At 39.5% G+C, this 18,763-nt stretch overlaps 1 protein-coding gene across 3 annotated transcripts in view; it reads left to right on the top strand.

The window, feature by feature from the left end:
- Positions 1-2,185: 2,185 nt before the first annotated feature.
- Ctsc (cathepsin C) overlaps positions 2,186-18,763 on the top strand; it is a 35,222-nt gene continuing 18,644 nt past the window's right edge. Inside the window, exons 1-4 of one of the 3 annotated variants that reach the window (XM_021663962.2) lie at positions 2,186-2,470; positions 5,260-5,405; positions 10,989-11,073; positions 12,780-15,569. In XM_021663962.2, the coding sequence (XP_021519637.1) occupies positions 2,299-2,470; positions 5,260-5,405; positions 10,989-11,073; positions 12,780-12,790 (414 nt within the window). In that variant the 5' untranslated portion in view covers positions 2,186-2,298 and the 3' untranslated portion in view covers positions 12,791-15,569. Of the gene's footprint in view, positions 2,471-5,259; positions 5,406-10,988; positions 11,074-12,779; positions 15,570-18,763 lie in introns of those variants that run through there. The other 2 variants (XM_021663961.2, XM_021663960.2) reach the window with 2 other exon arrangements.

The raw sequence follows: 18,763 nt of genomic DNA on the forward strand, positions 1-18,763 counted from the left end.
TATCTCCATTTCCTAATTCAGGATGTATTCATTAATCCAAAGAGACCCTTCCCTCCCGCCCACCAATCTCTTTGTCCTTGATTGTAGAAAGGCTGCTTTAAACTTTTTCATAATTAAAGGTTCCACTTTGATTATGTTCTTCAAAGAAATCCCCAAATTCGATATTAAGCTCTAAGATATGGGTTATTTAATAAAAATTTTAGTGTTTCAACAATGTCAAAGTTTGCAAAAAATTTAGGAAGGTGATGTTAGTCTGTAATGGTGCCTTTAAGAAATGATAGTTTAATTACATTGTGTCAGTTGTTAATCATATAAAGGACTATAAAATGTAAAAGGTGTTGGCCCTTCCTCCACTTAGCTCTTGTAGCTTTGTTATGCCTAGGTCACGAGATCCCCAAGAGACCACCAGGAACACAAGTCCGATGTAAAACACACAAAGGTCTTTATTCCCAAGCTCGAGCTTGGGTTGCAGTCCTTTCCGACATAGCAGGTTGGGAGCGCAGCAGCCAGCTCCAAGGGAACAGGGTTTTTAAAGGGAAAAACCACAAGCAGGGGCTTCCAAGCCTTAGCGTTACATGACTGGACAAAAGGTAAAGGAATGAAATGCACTTTGACTTCGTTGGTTGACAGCACCTGGCCAAACCACAGAGAGGAACAGCTTGCCAAGAGGAGCATTGTGACCCTGGGAATAACTTATGTTTTCTTAACGGACCCCGTCTTTACGGTCTGCCTCAGCTGCTATGTCTAGCTGCAAGCTGCTGAGAACATTCAGTGTTTTTTGTTTTTTTTTTTTTTTTCTCAGAACTTAAGGGTGAGAACCAAGGTACTCCAGGGACAAGCTAACCTTGGATGAAGTCTGAGAGACAACATAGAATTAGTTCTGCTAACTTAACCCTTTCAGCTTAATTTCACATTAAAGAGCACTTCCACTCCTGAATTCCCAAGAAAGACCCTTATCAAAGTGTGCCTTCAGGCATAGGAGCCTAAGTGTTTTTAAAGCAGAATTTAGAGACAGAAGTGGGTCGTTCTTCAACCACTTTGCTTCCTCAGACTGCTTTCAAACTCACTGGAAGAGGTTCTGCATGCAAATGTCTGTGATCTGTGAGATGAGGCACACACACACACACACACACACACACACACACACAATGGACAAGCCTACAAGCGAATTGGGCAAAGGGGCACATGAAGTTGGCCTGGTCCACCTCTGTATCCTCAAGTTAGCTCAGAAGGAACATGAGCCCAGCTAACAACAGCCAGGCAACTCAGAATAGCTCTCAAGAGAAGGGTAGGAGGCTTCCCTAAAAATGGTTACCTAACAATTGCATGCAAGAAGATTGATAGAGGCAGTAAGGCTCTAAAGACCACCCTCCCATTTGCTCACCAGGAACAAAGCCTGACACTGGAGCTCAGAAGACCACCATCAACAGCTCACCCTGGGCAAACTACTTCCTCTTTCTCTTAACTCTTGCTTTTCCTTCTGAAGAGCTTGAATAATGTTATCATTGAGAGTCCCATCACCTCCTCCACCAACCCCCATTCAATTAAATCTTATAAAGTTCCAGAGAGGAAAAACAAAACTGATGTACCAAATACACAGTACAATTGAAATCTTCTTGAAAATAGGCAGACAGGAAACCAAACAAAACCGTGAAGATAAACAGGTAGAGTCGGGAAATGGAACAGAAGTTCTCAAACAACTGGAGTGGCTGAGGTTAGCAAGTAAAGTTTTTCCACAGGAGACAAAAAGGCAGCAAGTGGGCTAATGATTAAGAGAAGAAAAACAAAGGAAATAGAATTACCCCCCAGTAGAGCTAAGCCTCTTGGTCAACCCTGTCCTGGCCCTAGGAAAGGTTCTATTTTAATCACACTGGCATTACCATACTCAGCTATCTAGAGTCCTCAGATTAGGGTCTGGCTGAGCTGGTGAAGGGCAGAGAGCCCTAAATCCCACTATCCTCCTCCCTCCTAATGGTGCCCATCCCCACTCTGCCTGATCTCTAACTTCCTGAGGCCCCTTTTTAATTCTACCCCACCCAGATCTTCCCACTGGGTCCTACCTCACCTAGTCACACCCTGCTCCGCCTCACAGCACCGTCTCCCCACCCCCATGCTCGCAGCCTCGCCGCTCCTCCCCCACCTCATTAGGTTCTCACCGCCCTGTAACCCCGCCCCCGGGCCTAGGGTTTCCGGGCTCCGGGGTATTTTAAGGCGCGAGCCACTAGGGTCGCCTGACTCCCGTCGCCCGGTGCTCCGGTTCTTGCTTTCTCTGCGGTCTGCTCCCTGGCACCATCAGCCATGGGTCCCTGGCCCCACTCGCTGCGCGCCGTCCTGTTGCTGCTGTTCTTGGGAGTCTGCACTGTGCGTTCCGACACACCTGCCAATTGCACCTACCCCGACCTGCTTGGTTCCTGGGTCTTCCAAGTGGGCCCCAGACGTCCCCGAAGTGACGTTAACTGCTCGGAGATGGGTAAGGCACGGCCGGGATCCTCGAGTTCTTCTTTCCTGTCACCGAGCCCCTGGCTGGCGGCCGGAGCTTGTGGATGACCGGAGAGTAAGAGCGGACGACTAGTCCCCCCTGGGGAATCTGAGCCGGAGCCGGGGCCGCCAAGTTGAATTTGAGCTGCCGAGAACTTCTAACTTCACCCTTACTTTCTTGATTATCTCACAACTCTTATCTTCAAGAAAACTTTCCCCTAACTTTTTAATAGTTTTATTTGCTTTGATTTCTTAGAAGAGAGTGGAGAACTGTTTTCTTGACGCTGCTCCACTCTGACAGGTTCTTGTTTTTAAAACTCCTGCTGAGCATAGACTCTGTAGGACAGAGCACGTTTTTGTTTGTTTGGTTGGTTGGTTTTGGGGGGAGGTGTGCTCCCCCCCGTCCCCGCGTGAGGTTGTGGGAAAGGACCGTCCTCCCAGAAGTCTTCAGACTGAACCTGAGTTTCCTGAAACTTACCTTGACATTTCAGGCTGCTCTGTTTAAGGACTGCAAGGGATAATGCAAAAGCCCTTTTCTGTTTCTTTGGTCATGCTCTACCGAGGAGTAGTTGGAAATGCCCACTACCAAGCTCAGTGCCTGCCTGGCTCAGGGAAGTCTCTCAGGGAGTGTGTAGTGAGCGAACACTGCCTCGTTCCACGTGCCTCAGACTAATTGCTTATCCCTAAGAAAACATTAGTACAGGTCGGAAGAGTGACACTTTTGGTCTTCCCTCTCAGTCTGACTTGCACAGAGAGACACTTAACTCTCAGCTAGCTGTAGTTTCCTTGTCAGTAGAATAGAGGCTGTCACATGGCCACCTCCATCCCCCCCAAAAAAGATTCATTTAATTAATTCCAGGTGACTGTCGGTTTTGCTTAGTCCCGGGCAGCGTTTGCCATTGTTTCTTTTCTAGATTTGAGCATGGAGAGAAGGCAGACGGGAGAAAATGTTTGCATTGCCTCATCTCATGCAGTCTCCACTTAGGGTGTTAATCAGAAAGAAGGACAGACTAGAGTGTGTGGCTCTTCGGACGGATACAGCTCAATGCTCCTCTGGGAGCCTCTGCCTATAAACCCTCTTTTGACTCTAATCCAACAGTTAAAGACACAGAAATATGATCCCTAATAATTTTTAACCTATGAGAGTTAAAATTAGTGTCAACTACAATTTATTTTTAAATATTAGAAGCCTCATGTTGGCTGGATCCTTTGAAAGGATTCAAACTGAAGTGTAAAAGTGAATCTACCTACAGTCATTGAGGAGAGAGATACCTCATTTCTTTGAGCAGAGGATGACTTTCTGTCTGTATGGGATCAAAACATCCTTATGATTTGAAAGCTGATCTTATATATCTTTCTTTTTTTATCTTTTTTGTTGTTGTTGTTTACTTTCCCCCTTTTCTTTCCGTAATTTTTGTTTGTTCATATTGTTTGTTTGCTTTATGAGACAGGATTTCTTTGTGTAGCCCTGGACTTGCTTAGTTCCAGGCCGGCCTTGAACTAACAGTGATCCGCCTGCCTCTGCCTCCCTGTGTTCAGATTAAAGTTGTCCACCAGCATGCCTGGCTTCTTTCTGTAATTTTGAACAGTTCTCTCCTCATTCTTTATCAGAATAAATGTTGTTTTTCTCTTCTGTTTTCCTCTTTCTTTCCTTTTGAGATAGTACTCTGCTCTATAGCCCTGGTTTACATGTAACTGTGTAACATGTAACAGGCTTGTTTTAACTCACAGAAATCCACCTACCTCTGACTCTGGAGGGCTGAGATTAACACACGGCTGCAAAAATATGTTCAGTGTTTGGTTTCCCTGTGATCTCTCTCAGTGTTCTACCTGTCACCTTTATGTTCTTCAGAAACCTCGCTTCACAGGCTTTCCAGGACCCCTCCATCACTATATTGAGGGAACAAAAATGAGACTCTAAAAAATCGTTTTAGGCAGAGTCTCACTATGTAACTCTAAATAGTCTAGAACTTACTATATGGTCCAGGCTAGCCTCCTAGAAATCTTCCTTCCTCCATATCCCCAGTGCTGAGTTTATAATCAAAGGCTTGTGCTTCCAGGTCCAGGGGAGACTATTTTTTTTGTGGCTTTTCTTTCTTTCTTTCTTTCTTTCTTTCTTTCTTTCTTTCTTTCTTTCGTCCTTTTTTTGTAAAATTTATATATTTACTTTACATCCTGACCAAACCCCCTTCCTCCTCTCCTCCTGGTCCCACCCTTCCACCCTCTTCCTACTATCCTTCTCTCCATCTCCTCAGAAAAAGGGGAGGCCCCCTTCACCAACCCAGCCTAGCACATCAAGTCACATCAGGACTGAGCTCATCTTCATGCACAGAAGCTAGGCAAGGCAGCCCCATTAGGGGGAAGTGATCAAAAAGCAAGCAACAGAGACCATGAACCTGCACAACTTACTAGGTAGCCCACATGAAGACCAAGCTGCTCAGCAGTTACATGTGTGTAGGTGGCCTAGATCCAGCCTATGCATGGTCCTTGGTTAGTGCTTCCATCTCTGCAAATCCCATGGGCCTAGGTTAGTTGACTCTTTTGGTCTTCTTGTGGTGTTCTTGTCCCCTCTGGGACCTTCTATACTTCCCAAATCTTCCACAAGACTCCTAGATCTCTGCTTGACTGTGAGTCTCAGCATCTGATTTGATCAGCTGCTGGCTGGGGCCTCTCCAAGGACAGTTATGCTAGACTTAGCATAGAAATTACTAATTACTGCGGAGATGTGCTCCCCTGGCTATTCAGTTAACTTTCCTTTGTTTTCCACTATGTTTTCTTTAGGACCAACAGAAGAAAAAGTAGTGGTACATCTGAAGAAGTTGGATACTGCCTATGATGAACTGGGCAATTCTGGGCATTTCACCCTCATTTACAACCAAGGCTTCGAGATTGTGTTGAATGACTACAAATGGTTTGCATTTTTCAAGGTTAGTTTTGGTTTCTAGTCCTTTGTTATCTAACATTACTCCTGCTTAGGAGCCTCTGGAGTGTTAACTTTTAGGTAAAGAACATAACCAAAATAAACGCACTAGTTTTCTAAGACAAGCTGGCTATTTTAAATTTGACATTTAAAAATTAAAATTTGAGCAAGTTTGTACATTTGAAAATGTGTAGTTTGGGTTTAAACATATATTTCTGTAAGTATGAAAAAAAATCTTATTTCTTGTATTGCTCTACTTTTACTTTCTAATAAATGTTCCTTTAGTCACTAGCTTTGTAGTGAATCTGTAGGAAGGATAAGGAGATGATAAATTTCATTTTCTGGAGCTCATCCTATTCTTCTAATCATGTCCTGCTGGCTCTGAGAGATTGGCCTCAAGTACTCATTGGAGTATTAAAATGTATTACAAATGGTAATGTGAATAATTTATTTAGCCAAAGTAGAGAACGAATAGACTGCATAAAAGTCTCTATGATTCTTGAGCTGATTTAAGCAAAAGACTGGCTAGTTTACACAGCTAGAATTTTACTTCTCTGTTTAGTAAAGAACCATTGTCTGTTTCTGTATTCAAACACACTGCTTCCAGATGCAAGCGTTCTCTGGACTAAAATGGGTGGGAGTGTCTAGATTTTGTGGCTCCCATGTGTCATTCTTATGGGATAGGCAAAACTTTTCCTATAGACCTAGTATTAAATGGTTCAAGTAACTTAAGCCTGAAACAGCTGTTTCTCATTGTCCATAGAATATGTATACAGTTTTTCATGGTCTTTGTAGCCCCTGGAGCATCTGGTAAGAATAGACCATTTATAGATACTTCTGGGAAACTGGGGAATGCATCTGTTAAAAATAACAGAACTCCTATTCTCTAAGTTTGATTTTTTTTCATGTGACTTATCTCCAGCATATAGTATTCTGAGCCAAATATAATTCTTAGAATAATAACTTCCAGAGATATTTTAATACAGACCATTCTTTAATATAAAATAAATAACTAAAAGGAAGGAAGGAAGACACAATTCCTGTCTGGTAGCTAGCTAGCTAGTCAAGAGTCAGTCTGTATTGTTAGTTAGGAGCCCATTTGGTTAGTTCAAGCGAAGTGTGACTAATTGTTAACTATTTTAAATACCACGCTCCATGCAGTGAGCTAAAATTTCATCCTATCAGTATCTGAATCTCAAGTTCAGTGATATGGTTGGTGTATTCAATCTGAATTTAGTTCTCGGTGTGTACTTGAATGGGTATAGGTTGGGTATTATATTGTTGTTTGTTTTTCAGATGCAATACTTCCCCTTTATCCTCCCTCCAAACCCTCTTACATACCCTTTGTTTCTCTTTTTCAAATTCATGGCCTTTATCTATTTATTTTTTTATTTCTTAACACCCACACACATACACCCACACACATGTACACACATGCGAGCGTGGGTACGCACACATGTTCCTAAGGATGTATGTATAACTTGCTTGGGCTATATGACATTACTTTTATGATTGTTTTCAGGTTTGACCATTGGGTATTAGGTAATCAGCTGGTGTACTCTTTCCTGAGGAAGACTTTCCCCCATCTCAGAATTCCTTAGTTGCCTGTAGTTCTTTTTGTAGAGCTGAAGCCTCATAGGCTTTCTCTAGACCACTTCAACCGTGTCATTGTTGTCCTTGTTTGGCCTGTTCAGGCCAAAGTTTTGCAGACCTCTTCTGTACTCACATGCCATTCAAGACATTCTGCCTTCAGATCAAATTGGTTGGCTAATTTGACAAACAAATAGACAGAAAAGATACTTAGTTTACATTATGAGCCTTGATATGTACCATAATTTACCATCTGTGGTTTTTTTCTTCTACCTACCTCTTACTAATGCACAAGAAATACTTAGCTGATATTTGCTAAAATAATAGTAAAAATAATAATAATAATAATAATAATAATAATGAATGGAATGGATGAACTTGAACTTATTTTGGGAATAAATTGAATAAATCATTAAGAAGTTGGAAGTGGGATATAAATAGATGAATAAATAATTTATGCACTTGTCTTAGAAAACTTCCCATTTATCTGTATTGCAAAATACTGCCAGGAAAACTATCACCATTTAATTACCAGAGGCATGATAATCAGGAATAGTCTGAGGCAATTGCCCACAGTACTTATCAAGGATAGGAGTATCTGGCATCTGAATGAGGGATTGGAAGACACTGTACATTTCTTTTCAAATCAGTTGAGTAATTTGGCAGACTATGAGGGTATTAATCACAGTAGGTCCAAAGAACTAATTTTAAAGCCAAATAAAGGCGAATGTGTTTTCAAGCTTACAGGAATGAGTCGATGTATATGTAAATAACCAATCAATGTACAGGTGTCCTATAGGTGTCTCAGGATGGTAGGAAACAAAGATTTATTTTCCCATTAAGTTGGAAGAGGGTTTTTACCAGACTGATTTTTTTTTTTTTTAATGTGGATTTAAAGTGTTCGTTTTCCAGAACCTTTACTGGGGACATGTTTTCTTTTCCTGCAGAAAACACAAGCAATGTGGGTAATTTGGTTGGTGATGAAGATACTTTATACAATCAGCGGATGATATATATATATATATATATATATATACATATATATATATATATATTTGTTTCTAAAACAGTCTAATCAAGTACTTCCCGATGAACAGTTTGCAAAGCTTGCTGCACAGGCCTGGTTACCCGAGTTAGAGGTAGATGGAGATCGACAAAATTGTCCTCTGACCTCAACATGACATACATACACCCCTCTATAATCATACATTAATAAATATATAAACCAATAAAGCATTTTAATAGCAAATATGGCAGCAGTACTAGGGGAAAGTATTTAAAATTTTAAGAAAAAGTATAAAGTGGAATGACTTTATGAAAGGAAAGTCAAGTACTTTGGGTGACTTTGTTAACCCAGAGTTAGTTGGGTTTTACCACAAGCGTCAGGGTATTTCCTACAGTGGTGAAAAACCGTATTTTGAGGAATGTGTGACTCAAGAAATATAAACCTGGTCACTGAATAAAGCACATAGGTTGTTTTCCAATGGCATAGAAAATATCTTCTGAACCAGTATTTAAAATCTGCCCTTTCGTTTGTTTTGTGTTTTTGAAACAAGGTCTTGATATGTGGTCCAGGCTAACCTTGAACTTGAAATTCTCTCTTAGTCTCCAAATTACAGGTGTGAGCGAAAGGCTGTATTAAAATAGATAAAGTACAGCGTTGTTTTTGTTTGTTTGTTTGTTTGTTTGTTTGTTTTGAGACAAGGATTTTCTGTTGTAGCCTTGGCTGTCCTGGACTCACTTTGTAGACCAGGCTGGCCTCAAACTCACAGATATCCTCCTGCCCCTGCCTCCCTGAGTATCGGGATCATAGGCGTGCGCCACCATGTCAGGCTAAAAAGCAGCAATTTTAAATGTCATATATAAATTAAATTTATTCAGCCCAACTATTACATAAATATAAAATTTTACTGTCTACACCTGGCATTGTAATTCTTTCATTTATTATTCTAAAAATAATGTTGAATTTCTAGCTCCTTTTATTAATACACCTAAGAAGAGATCATGTGCTTTTCATTACATTTGTGAAATGAGCTTTTCTCAGATTTCTGACTGTAGGTGGTGCAGGATGTGTTTATCAGTGTTCCCTTTGAATCCTGTAGCACAGCAGCAGGTACGGCCTCTTTTCCACTTCCACTCCCCATTCTCTACATTCTGGTTTGGCTTGGGGATAAGCAATGTCTCAGTCTCTTTGCTGCCACCTTGCTTTATTCACATCGTATTCAGGCATTAGCTGAAAGATTAATGTTTTTCTTGACATGAAGATTTGCAAACATTAAAAAACAAACAAACAAAAAAATCCTTGGTTTTTAGTTACGTAAAATACAGTAGGTTGAAATAGGACTAGTTTGTCTGTGGTTTTGCCTATGCCTCCAAGCTGCCTAGTTTAACTTGAACAGAAAACCAGTGACTTTATTTATTTATTTGTTTGTTGATTGGTTGGTTAGTTTTTTGAGGCAGGATTTTGTTGTGTGTAGCTTTGGCTGCCCCAGATCTCATTCTGTAGACCAGGCTGGCCTGGAACTAGCAGAGATCCATCTTCCTTTGCCTCCAGGCGCTAGGATTAAAGGAGTAGACCACCGTGCCCAGCTTGACTATCTATTTTTAAAGTTTCTCTTTTTCCCATTTCTTCAAGGCAGTCTCTGACCTGAATTCCCATCCAAGCAGGGACCTAAGCCTTTACAACCTCCTGTAAAACAAAAGAGAATAATTTTACTTGTGACAAGCTAGAAACTTCTTTGAAGTCGTCTTTGAAAGCATGGGGCTGTGTAGAACAAACTGACTCTGCAGGCAGGTTCTACACTATTGGATTATAATGGCAGTTATCATTTGGCTCTCCTTGCCCCTGTGGCACATTTACACCTCTGTGAGGTATCTGCATATGATAAAAGCAGCTGGCCTCCTATAAAAAAAACATGATAACAAAACCAGGTAGAACATGAACAGCTGTGATTATGTCTGACTTTATGTGAACGGTGGTAAGTGACTACTTTCTCTTCTGTTGTGTTTTTACATGCTTTCATCAGTTTTTATGAGAAGTTACACAAAGCTCCACTGCATGACATCCTCGGCCAGAGTGTCCAGAGGAAGTCATATAAACAAATGAAGCCCCAAACAATGTCTTCAAGGAGAGAAAGTGCCTAATCCTCACTTTTTCTCATTTTATTTCCTCTGAGGCCGTGGAGGAGAGAGGGGTAGAAAAGATCCTTATCTTATTTTGAAGACAGTTATTCAAACGCTGAAAAAATAATAGAGAGGAAAAATAGGCTTGTTATGGCTAAATATTTAATTGTGTGTCTTTATTTTGTGGGGGTTTTAAATAGCGATGGGGTTGGGGAGGCATTTGTGGGCCACAGTTCCTGTGCAGAAGGAACCCATACTTTTTTTCCTTCCACAATGTGAGTTCTGGAGGTTAAACTTGAGTCCTCATGTTTGGCAGTAATCACTGTTAACCACTGAGCTATCTCGCTGGACCCTTGTCATTTCTTCCCATTTTATTTGGTGGTGGTCAACCTAAATTTTCTGATTATTGAGCTCTTTTGGGGGCTCTCCGGTCCTAATTGAATTATATGCTAGCACATAATACCACCACAGGGTTCATAAAACAAGCTATTACTCAGACCCTGGCCAACATATTGAGAAGCCCATGTCAAGCTTTTAATTTCACATTTTGTGTGTCAGCAGTTTGCACGTTCAAACTACCCCAACCAGAAATGTTAGTGGTGTTTCCAATAAAGCTGTTCATTAATTTTTTTTCACTATGGTTTTGGGTTTTTTTTTATTTTTAAGCTAGAAGAAATGTATACGAATTATTTTTGCAGTAGATATGCTTTTAAAAATGTAAATCTGTATATTAAACAAGATTTGGTTTTTCAAACTTTACTTTTAAGATATTTAGTGAAGGGTTGGTATCAAGAGCATCTTGGTGTGTGCTTCATGTGTGTTTTTCATTGATGCTAATTTTGTCATGACTCAGTTTACCACTGTAAACTTTTCGTAGGATGTCACTGATTTTATCAGTCAGTTGTTCATGCAGCTGGGAACTGTGGGAATATATGATTTGCCACATCTGAGGAACAAACTGGGTGAGCACAATTGAAATACCCCTACCTCCATTGTAAAGCCAGCCTTCTCCTGCCTGCCCTGTTGTCTTATGCAACTCAATGCCTATTTATTCTTCAGAGAAAGAGAGGGTGCAGATTGCTATTTCCCTCTGCATTCTTGCTTGAGCTTGCTTTCTGCTACTTCTCTGCTGTTTTATGCAACTTTTCCTTCTCATGTGTTCTGATGCACCATCAAATCCCAAACATCGCAATTATAATCTTAGGGGACATGAACCCAAAAAGGAGAAGACCAACTTGACAAAGCTTAGCTAACATACAGCTCACATTTGTAAAGTAACTAAGCTGTCCTAGCGTGTTTACTCTTTTCCCTCAAAGACTCCCTCAAGGTAGAACCGTGTATAGTATATTTCCTAGTACCTAGACATACATCCAAGCAGCATTAGGACTTCATTAGTATGTACAGGGCACATAGCTATGGGTCTAAGGTCCTAAAACTGAGGTCATAGTTTTTTGGGTTTTTTTTTTTTATATATAGGTCTTTTTGAGAGAACGTGGCTTCTTCAAAATGAATTGACATTCTGGTCACTTCTCACCAAGTAGTCATTCATCTTTAAAGTGGCTCTACTAAGAGCATAGAAAGATATCTTTGGTTCACCTATTTCATATTTTCGAATAAATATCTAAGCCACTACTCCCATAGAATTTGATGGGAATAATGTATGACGAGCAAACAAAATCGATGTGATGTCTTGCTCTTCCGTGTGTTTTAAAATAATAATTGTTTTTTTTTTCTTGTCCTTACTCTTTTTCCTGGTTACTAAGTCCTGAAAGCCAGTTGAGAAAAGAAAAATGAGAGCGAGTCTGGAAAGCACCACCATCGCTCTGTAGCCATATTTCAGGCTTTGTACCAGGCTTTGTCATAGGTCTGCAGCATCCTTAGAACCAGAAGGGAACTTTTGTTCCTGGGCTGTTCAGTCACTTCATCTTCTTAAAATTTAGAGAGTGTCAGCCTCTAAAACAGCTCAGGGTGAGCATAACTGACAGAAATAAGCTGTGTCGTTTCAGTTCTTCAGGGAACTGAATAAATAGAGAATACGTTAGCTTCCTGTAGTTCAGAACTGTAATATATTACATGGTAGTATATTTAGGTACATTTAGGAAAGAGAATGAATGGAAAATCTCCCCAAAGTGGATTCACTGGTTTCCCAATACAACTGATGAAATTCTGCCCTCGAGTTTTCAACCTTCCTTCTACTTTCAGACACATCTACCAGTACAAAAGATAAACCTTAGTCTTTGTTTCAGAGGTGGGATATAGACCCAATAATTAGACATACATCCAAGCAGCATTAGGTGTGCGTTTAGATATGTAAAGACATGTAGACATATGCTTTGGGTCCAGGATGCTAGAATTTAACTTGTTGCTTGAGCACACTTTAAATCACATTAGCCATTTAGAGAGCAGTCACTTTCGGATGCATGTGCTTTGCAAGCATGTTTCCTGCATGCATAATAACCATTTTTGTTTTTAAGCATTGAGCACAATTGCAATTTTATATGAATGTCTTTAATATCGTAAAAAAAAAAAAAACTACCAACACCTAATATATTAGTGCTGGTATTGTTTATTTTTTTTAATTTTTATTTAACAATGGTCACTGTGATAAAGTGTTAAGAGATGGTATGATCTATCTTTGTTGCTTGTAACCCTAGTTTTTGTTTTGTAGTTATTAAATAGATCGTCTGTTGAGAGGCTCTTTTAAAACCACAGCCAAGAACAGACTTTGGCTTAAGAGGCAAACAGTTGGATCTACCTCTAGCAGCTAGCAGAGGCCATGGCAGCTAAAATCCCTTCTGGAATCTGTTTGCATGTAAAATGCAGAGGCGTCCTGGTGACCTACCTCCGAGGCAGCTGCCCTTCTGAACGTTTCCTTGGAAAACAGTAATCACCACTGTGGAATGTGAGCAACCTGAAACTGAACAGAATAGAGGAAAAACACTCTGGAAGAGATGAAGTCTCAGGGGGCTTCAGCGTTTAGCATTTTCATAAGAGGAACGATTTATAACACATGGAGGTTTTTTTTTTCCCCTCTTTCTTTTCCTATTTGAATACTGTTGTGTCAACATAGTTTCTCCAATCTGGACAGGATTTGTGTTCTGTGGCTTTTTTCCCCTGTGCTTTGGCACAATGAAAATTGTACTAACAGCTAACTTGTCTGTTCCTAGGTACCTTCACTTTTATTATTATTATTATTATTATTATTATTATTATTATTATTATTACCTTGAGAAACTCTCAAAACTAGACGACTTTGAGATAACCTGAGATGGACAGATGTTAGCTATTAGAGGGAGATCCATAGAAGGAAGAAAGACACTTTCTTAGCCATATACTAAAAGGTGTATCCTGCAGACACCTGCAGACAGTGGACCTGCAGTGCCCCACCCAGAAAGATGGTGTGCTTTTCTTTTTCTATTCTTTGTTCCTTCTTTTTTCTTTTCTTCTCTTTTTCCCTTCTGTTTGTGTACTTTGTTTTTTAAATTAGGTGATAGCCTCTTTTTGCTAGAATTTGAGATCCTGTGAACCTGAAAGCCCCATAAAGTTAGTGAGACTAGTTTCATTTTATAGTTAGCAATGGTTAGTCTCCTGTAATGCTTAAGCTCATACAGTCTCTGACTATAAAATGATAATCCTAATCTTTCAAACCTGAAGACTTCTCCGGGCCAAAAAGTAAAAGGAAGGCCATCTCAACAAAGTAAATGGTATTTGGAATGACATTTGGGTAGTTTTTCTGATGCATTCCAGCCCAGAAGTATTGTGAAGGTTAGTTCACTGTAGAGTGTATGTTGCCTGGGCTGTTACTGAAGTCTTCGGAGAGTATCTTTCAGTTTAAGTTACCACTGGGCCCACTCACTTGCTTTAAACCAGTGTTCTTTCACCCAGCAGGTAACATTATCATGTCTTCTTTTCCCCTTTGCACTCCCACACACCGGGAACCAGGCTTTTGAACTTCTGTATAAGCCCCAATGAAATCCCCAGTGAAATTGACTTTTCTTAATTGTACTATTGTTCAGCCTTGATTGCCATCTTCTAGCTCTTTCCTGCTAAGCAGTGGAGTCATTTCCTTCTCGGTTGGTTTCTAGCTGACTTGGAAGACATAAAAGATGAATGTGTAACTGGTCCATGTCATCCACTGGGCTTTTCTCCTTTGGCTCACTTAGCTAGAAAAAATTTTGGTCTACGAGTCATAATGACAGTTTTATGCCATGTCAGATTTACTGGTTGGATGATCTTTTTCTTTTTCTTTTTTTTTTTTTTCCATCCTGCCTCTGGTCCTAGTCTTCAATATCTAGGTGCCACTTCGTTAGTGGAAGAGAGTCCATTAACAATTACCTTTTGTCCTCTGCAGGTACCTCTGGTTTGAACTTGTAAAGGAATAGTCTGGTGTCTTTATCTTCCAGGATGGAAATCTGCTTTTTTCTCTTTATCTTCAGTACATAATGCAAATAGAACTTGATAGGTCTCCAGAAGTAAACTACACTTTTTCTTTTTCCCTGTAGACTTTTTACAAGTAATACTAGCTACACCGTGCCAGCTAATTTTCTAGTGCTGTCATAAAACACCATGACAAAGAGACTCATACAAGAAAGTGTTTAATTTGGGTTTAATTTAGAGTCACATCTTAATCAACGAGCACTAGACGGAAAGAGCTGACTGGGAACTGTAGAGTCTTTGGAAATCTCAGAGTCCACCTCTAGTCACACACTTCCTCCAACATGGCCACACTTCCTAACCCTGCCCAAATAGTTCCACCAAGTGGGGCTCAGTATTTAATTATGTGAGCCTATGGGGGAAGGTAGGAGTTTCTTATTCAAACCAACGCACAAAGCATCACTTTTCTTCAGTACTAGTAACACTGCCCAAGAAGGGTGCTATACTTTTATTGTTCTTTGTTCTAAGAAATATTATCAAGTTTCCTGCCTCCAGGGCCCTCAAAGAGTTATATATTTTAAAGCTGATTTTTCATGGTCTAAAAGTGCTGTTGGACACATGCATACATACACACACACACACACACACACACACACACACACACACGTTGTTCTGAAAAATATTTTCATCAAAAAGTTGTTTTTCTCTATAACTTTGTTTCTAAATGTTTATGAGAGCAAATTAGTAGGTTCAAAATAGTAGATATGTGCCAGAAGGGCTTACTGTATACTAGTGCTTGGCATGGTTTGTCATAATTGCTTGTTTTTATTCTCTTCTGCTTTGTGGACTATTGACTCTGTATTACAAAAAATACTGTATTCCCTGTGTACTGTGCAATATGTGTCAAATACCATGAAAATAATGACTGTAATAAATAATTCCGTGAGAAAGAAAGAAGCTTGAAAAAATACCTCATTGTGGCTCTTTTTTTTTTTTTCCTGATGTTTCTGGAATGTTCTTTCCTTTGTGCCCTTAGAAGCTATGGCAAACCCTCAGGCTATTAAATGACTTACTAGAAAAGATATCAGACTTGCTTTTGTGTGTGTGTCTATTTACTTACGTTTTAAACTTCTCAAATGTATAAAGCCAAAGGGGGGCTGGCCTCTAAGCTTAAAATAGTAAAGTTCATAGCTTTTGGAGCCATGACTCAAATTAGTGGCCTGGGAAAAAGAAAGTTTTATGTCTCCATTGGCTCCGGGGTTTGTATTTTAACTAGCAGGAAAGAGGATAGGTTATAAGAAGGAATTGGAACTAATTAAGAGTGGAATGAACTTTCACGTTCTCTTCCAACCTCACAGTTGAGGCCTTGTGAACAAGGCACTGAGAAGGAGCCCAAGGATGCTGACCACTTGCTGAGTGGTAAATGGTAGTTTTCCTATCCCTGAAATGTATATTTTGCCTTAAATCAAGTGTCTTCAGCGTAGGTAATAATCAAATTTAACGTTTTTCATTCTTGTATTTGAAACTAAATGCTAATATTATGTTTTCAGTTTAAAGAAATCTATCGTTATTTGTTTGCAACTTCCTGGCAGCTTTGGTTTTGATTACATTATAACTTTTTAAATAAACCGGTCTTGTTAATAGGCAGAAAGCCAATGCTTATTCTTGGAATAGAATTAAGGAAGTTGGCTTCTTTCTGAGAAACTACAGTCATATGGACATATGTAGCCAGATGTGGATTTAGTCAAAGTAGCTTTGTTGCTTCTTTTTTTTTTAATTTACTTTTATTTTTTTAATATTAATTATAGTTTATTAACTTTGTATCCCAGCTGTATCCCGCTCCCTCATTCACTCTTAAGCCCACCCTCCCTCCCTCATCTCCTCCCTGCCCCTTTCCAAGTCCACTGATAGGGGAGGTCCTCCTCCTTTTCCATCTGACCCTAGCTTATCAGCTATCTTCAGGCCTGGCTGCAAAGTCCTCCTCTGTGGCCTAGCAGAGCTGCTCCTCCCTGGAGGGGGAGGGGGGGTCAACACTTCCCTCACAGTATAAACACAGTAGGAAATGGAGTGATTTACTTTTATATTGATTGGTGTCATTATCCACACTGGGGGAAGGTGGAGAGAAAATGGTTTTCAGGGTTGCTTGGATGCCATAAATATCCATATGTGTATTTTGGTTTTTGGTTTTTGTCATTTATTCCTCAAACAGCTATGAGGTACTTCTCCAGAAAGAAGTAAATCAGCATAATGGGTGAAACTTTGACGTCCAGGTTTTTATTTGTTCTAAAATTTGTATAGAGAACTTTTAAAGCTGCATGAGTGCACTGCCATAGTGATGTTATAACACATATGAGATGTTGAATGATTAAGTGAACAGTGTATATTGTAATAAGTTGTTTCAAGATGATATCATTAATAATGAAAGAAAAGTCATTATCATAATCTTGTTTCCAAAAGCAATGTTGATGTCTTATTGCCTGCACTTGCATTTGCTGCAGCCTCTGGAGGGCCTTGACTTAAGTATTCAGGACTATTAGTCTTTTACATTAAGAGACTGCTCAGTTGACAATTTGAAACAAAGTATGAGTTGTCTGAAAGTGTTAAACAACTTTATTACATAAATACCTACAGGACAGCAGATGATGTCTTCACTACTTTTCTGTTGCCTTTACAAATGTTTATATATGCTTATGTTGCTGCTTTTCCGGTGTTTTTTGAACTTTTCAAACTGTTTAAACTTCAGTATTATTTTTATCCTTTTCTAGCAATCTAGCAAAGGAGGATCAGTCATGAATATCTTGTGGTTTTCCGTAGAAAAAACACAGGCTTTCTACTGGTCATGTGCGTGCTCAGAGCTTCTTGAATGATAAGAAACAGAACTGAAATTTAAAAAGCAAAACTGTTGGTGTCTCCTGACCAGTGTACTATGTGAAATAAATATTCAAATATTTGCTGTAAAGTGTGTCCAGGAAAGCAACGACAGGATATTTTAGTGACTTTAAAAAGATCTTTGAAGTATCAAAACACAGTAAAGTGTTATAGGATAAATAGCCTAAGTTATAAAATATCCCCAACAAGGCAATATATTTTGTTTTGTTTTGCTTTTGTTTGTTTGTTTTTCAGGACAGGGTTACTCTGTGTAGCCTTGGCTGCCTTAGACTCACTTTGTTGGCCATGCTGTCCTCGAACTCACAGGCCTGCCTCTGCCTCCCTGACTGTTGGGATTAAAGGCGTGTGCCCAGCTCCAGCAGGTCAATATTACTAGGTAGATTCAGGAGAGTTGATGAAAATATGGTGGCTACTAAGAACACTGGAGAAAATGTGGCAACTTAATGGGAGTTTTGAAGAAGCAGAAGAGCTCCTAGGACAGCGGTTCTCTGAATTTAAGTGCCACATATTAGAAAGTCTTCAAATTACAGCAAATTCTCTCTCTCTCTCTCTCTCTCTCTCTCTCTCTCTCTCTCTCTCTGAAATAGAAATTGGCAAAAGTGAATGGAAACTTCAATTGTCTCATCTATGCAAGTCAGTTTTTGAGACCAATGTTTATACAAATGAGAAAATTATTTGGTATAAAAAAATTAACTATATTTATTGCTGGATAATAAAGCCAGAATTTCTGCCTTTTAATCCTCACAAAAATATAAGAGTTCACTGTAGCTGGAAGAGTCACTGAGAACTTCCAAAACAAGGAAATAATAAATTCCCACTGAGGAGGTCCTTTGGGTTAAGATTTTTTTAGCTCTTGACCTTTGACCTAACCTAATCAATGCCTTATTTCTATCTCCTTGGGCTGTACCGTACAGCCCTGCCCTATGTATGCCACTCTGTCCTGCCTTTCAAGGGTAACTTCAGGTTAAAAAGAAGAAGTAGATTTCTGTAGCTACAGAATAATATAAAATACAGTTTTAAAGGAGAAAGTAATTCCATTAGTTTAATGCATCAGAAGTGATTGCAAATGCCAGTTTTAATACACCTATAGGATATGAATTAAAATAACTAACTTGGGTTTATTTTTTTTAATTACTCCTATATATCAAGTGTCTGTAGTAAGAAGCATTTACAAGACTTTGTTAATTTTATATAGAACCAGAGGTGTGAGACTGTACATGTTGGAAGTTCCAAGGGAATGTTTGGGACATCTAGGTGAACCTGAATTTACAGCACGAAACAGGCTTGTAGAGGAGAGTGGGCATTTCTGAAGTTACCCTGTGCATTTCCTTGCTCTTAGACGACTTACCATTACAACGCTGTTATTAATCATTAATTCCTTCACTTTTC

Source organism: Meriones unguiculatus, chromosome 14 (assembly GCF_030254825.1).
Source record: "Meriones unguiculatus strain TT.TT164.6M chromosome 14, Bangor_MerUng_6.1, whole genome shotgun sequence".
NCBI classification, from domain to species: Eukaryota; Metazoa; Chordata; class Mammalia; order Rodentia; family Muridae; genus Meriones; species Meriones unguiculatus.